The 1724-nt window shown below is 36.9% G+C and overlaps 1 protein-coding gene across 1 annotated transcript; it reads left to right on the forward strand.

Moving 5' to 3' along the window:
* Window positions 1–365: 365 nt before the first annotated feature.
* LOC100639930 (integrator complex subunit 4-like protein 2) lies at window positions 366–1275 on the forward strand (the record flags this gene model as incomplete). The annotated part of the gene is made up of 2 exons (XM_003391817.2): window positions 366–672; window positions 1099–1275. Coding segments are annotated over 2 exons (484 nt in total), but the record flags the coding sequence as incomplete, so codon positions are not given.
* Between the last annotated feature and the right edge of the window lie 449 nt (window positions 1276–1724).

Genomic DNA, 1724 nt, shown 5'->3' on the forward strand with positions numbered 1-1724 from the left:
AGGAAAGGTATGGTATGATCTCTCACACACGTTTAATGAATTACATGTACATTAGTCATTACAATTTACATATACATGTATGTGTATCCATGTTGTGGGCATATGTAACTATGCATGTAATATACAGTAATGTTTCTACATGTAAATGTACATGTATTTGATGTTAATAATGAATTCTATTTTTTCACTCCTTTCTTTGTACACACTCTCTCTTTCTCTCTGTAATTTCCTTTTATTTTCTCTCATCTGAAAATTTTTTCTGTCTTCTCTCCTACCCTTTTATTCTCCCTCCCTCCCTTTCTGCTCTCTTTCTCTCCCTCTCTCTCCCTCTCCCTCTCTCTCTCCCTCTCTCTCTCCTCTTATAGTACCATCCCTCATTCAAAGGACCCCAGTGTTACTCTATCATTAGAGGATGATGCATTCATAAAGACGTGTGGTATGGTAACTGATGGATCCCTTCAGGTACGCTGTCTCTCTGCTTCTCTCCTTGGGCAGTTCACTAGCGTCAGTGAAAGGTTTCTACTCCAGACTCTGGACAAGAAGCTAATGTCTCACCTTCGTTATGTGAAGAGTGATCATGATAGAGCCCGTGAGCTCCACACTCAAGGGTCATGGGACACTGGTCAACGGTGGGGAGGGGGCCCTACTAAAATGAACCTGGACCCATCTGAGGTACAGCTAATAATTTAAGATATTCATACATTTACATGTATATATACGTGAGGTTACATGTATTACTTTCTCCTACTCCTCTTTCCTTGTCTCTTCCCCACATGTACATGTGCACATACATGTACATTTACATGTATGTAATATCCTGTTTCTTTTATTGACTACTTCAATTAATACATGTACCGTACATGTACATATACATATATCTCCCTCTACTTTTTGTCCCTCTTTCTCTCTAATACTAAATGTACATGTTACTGTCTGTTACAGTTTTTTACTGGCCTTAAATCTCTGTATACTTATAGATTTATGTACATGATATACATGACTACATGTACATGTATATGAAATTGATTTGTATAAAGTTTGTGTCTTCCCCCCCCTTTGTTTCACCCCTCTTCTTCCCTCTCTCCTCTCTCCTCTCAGGTTACTCTAATGAGTTCTGGTTCATGTGGTGCTTTTGTTCATTGTACTGAGGATGAGTTCATGGAGGTCAGATCTGCTGCTATACAGTCAATGGGTCAGCTGAGTGGAAGGAGCTCTGAGTTTGGCCACGCCTCTCTTGACTTCCTTATTGACATGATCAATGACGAGATACAGTCTGTGAGACTACTGGCTCTTAAGACACTCAGAAAATTAAGTTATTTTTTAATTGTATTATTAGTAAAATGTTTTCTGATTCATGTGCATGTAAATGTTGTGCAGAGAGTTTAAATTAGATTTTTTGACTATTTAAAGTTTAGCCTTATTGTATGGTTTTAAGCTTATACTGTATATGATGGTATGGTATACATGCAATGTTTGCATGTACAGTACATAATTTTTTTGCTTATTTAGTGATTTTTTGGAAAATGTGAAAGTTTAATTCCTAAAAAGTTTTACTTCTTTATTGAGCCATATTAGGCCAAGGTGCATTCACAAAAGTTTTACCAGATATTCACAAAAAGTTTGGGCCATAAAATGTGTACACGCATGTATTGTTCATACAAGGTATTACTTGTATTTTTATGACATTAGGTGAGTGAGTCCATTAACTTAAGAGAAGATCAACT

This window comes from Amphimedon queenslandica, unplaced genomic scaffold, assembly GCF_000090795.2.
Source record: "Amphimedon queenslandica unplaced genomic scaffold, v1.1 AMPQUscaffold_5683_Cont22351, whole genome shotgun sequence".
Lineage (NCBI taxonomy): Eukaryota > Metazoa > Porifera > Demospongiae > Haplosclerida > Niphatidae > Amphimedon > Amphimedon queenslandica.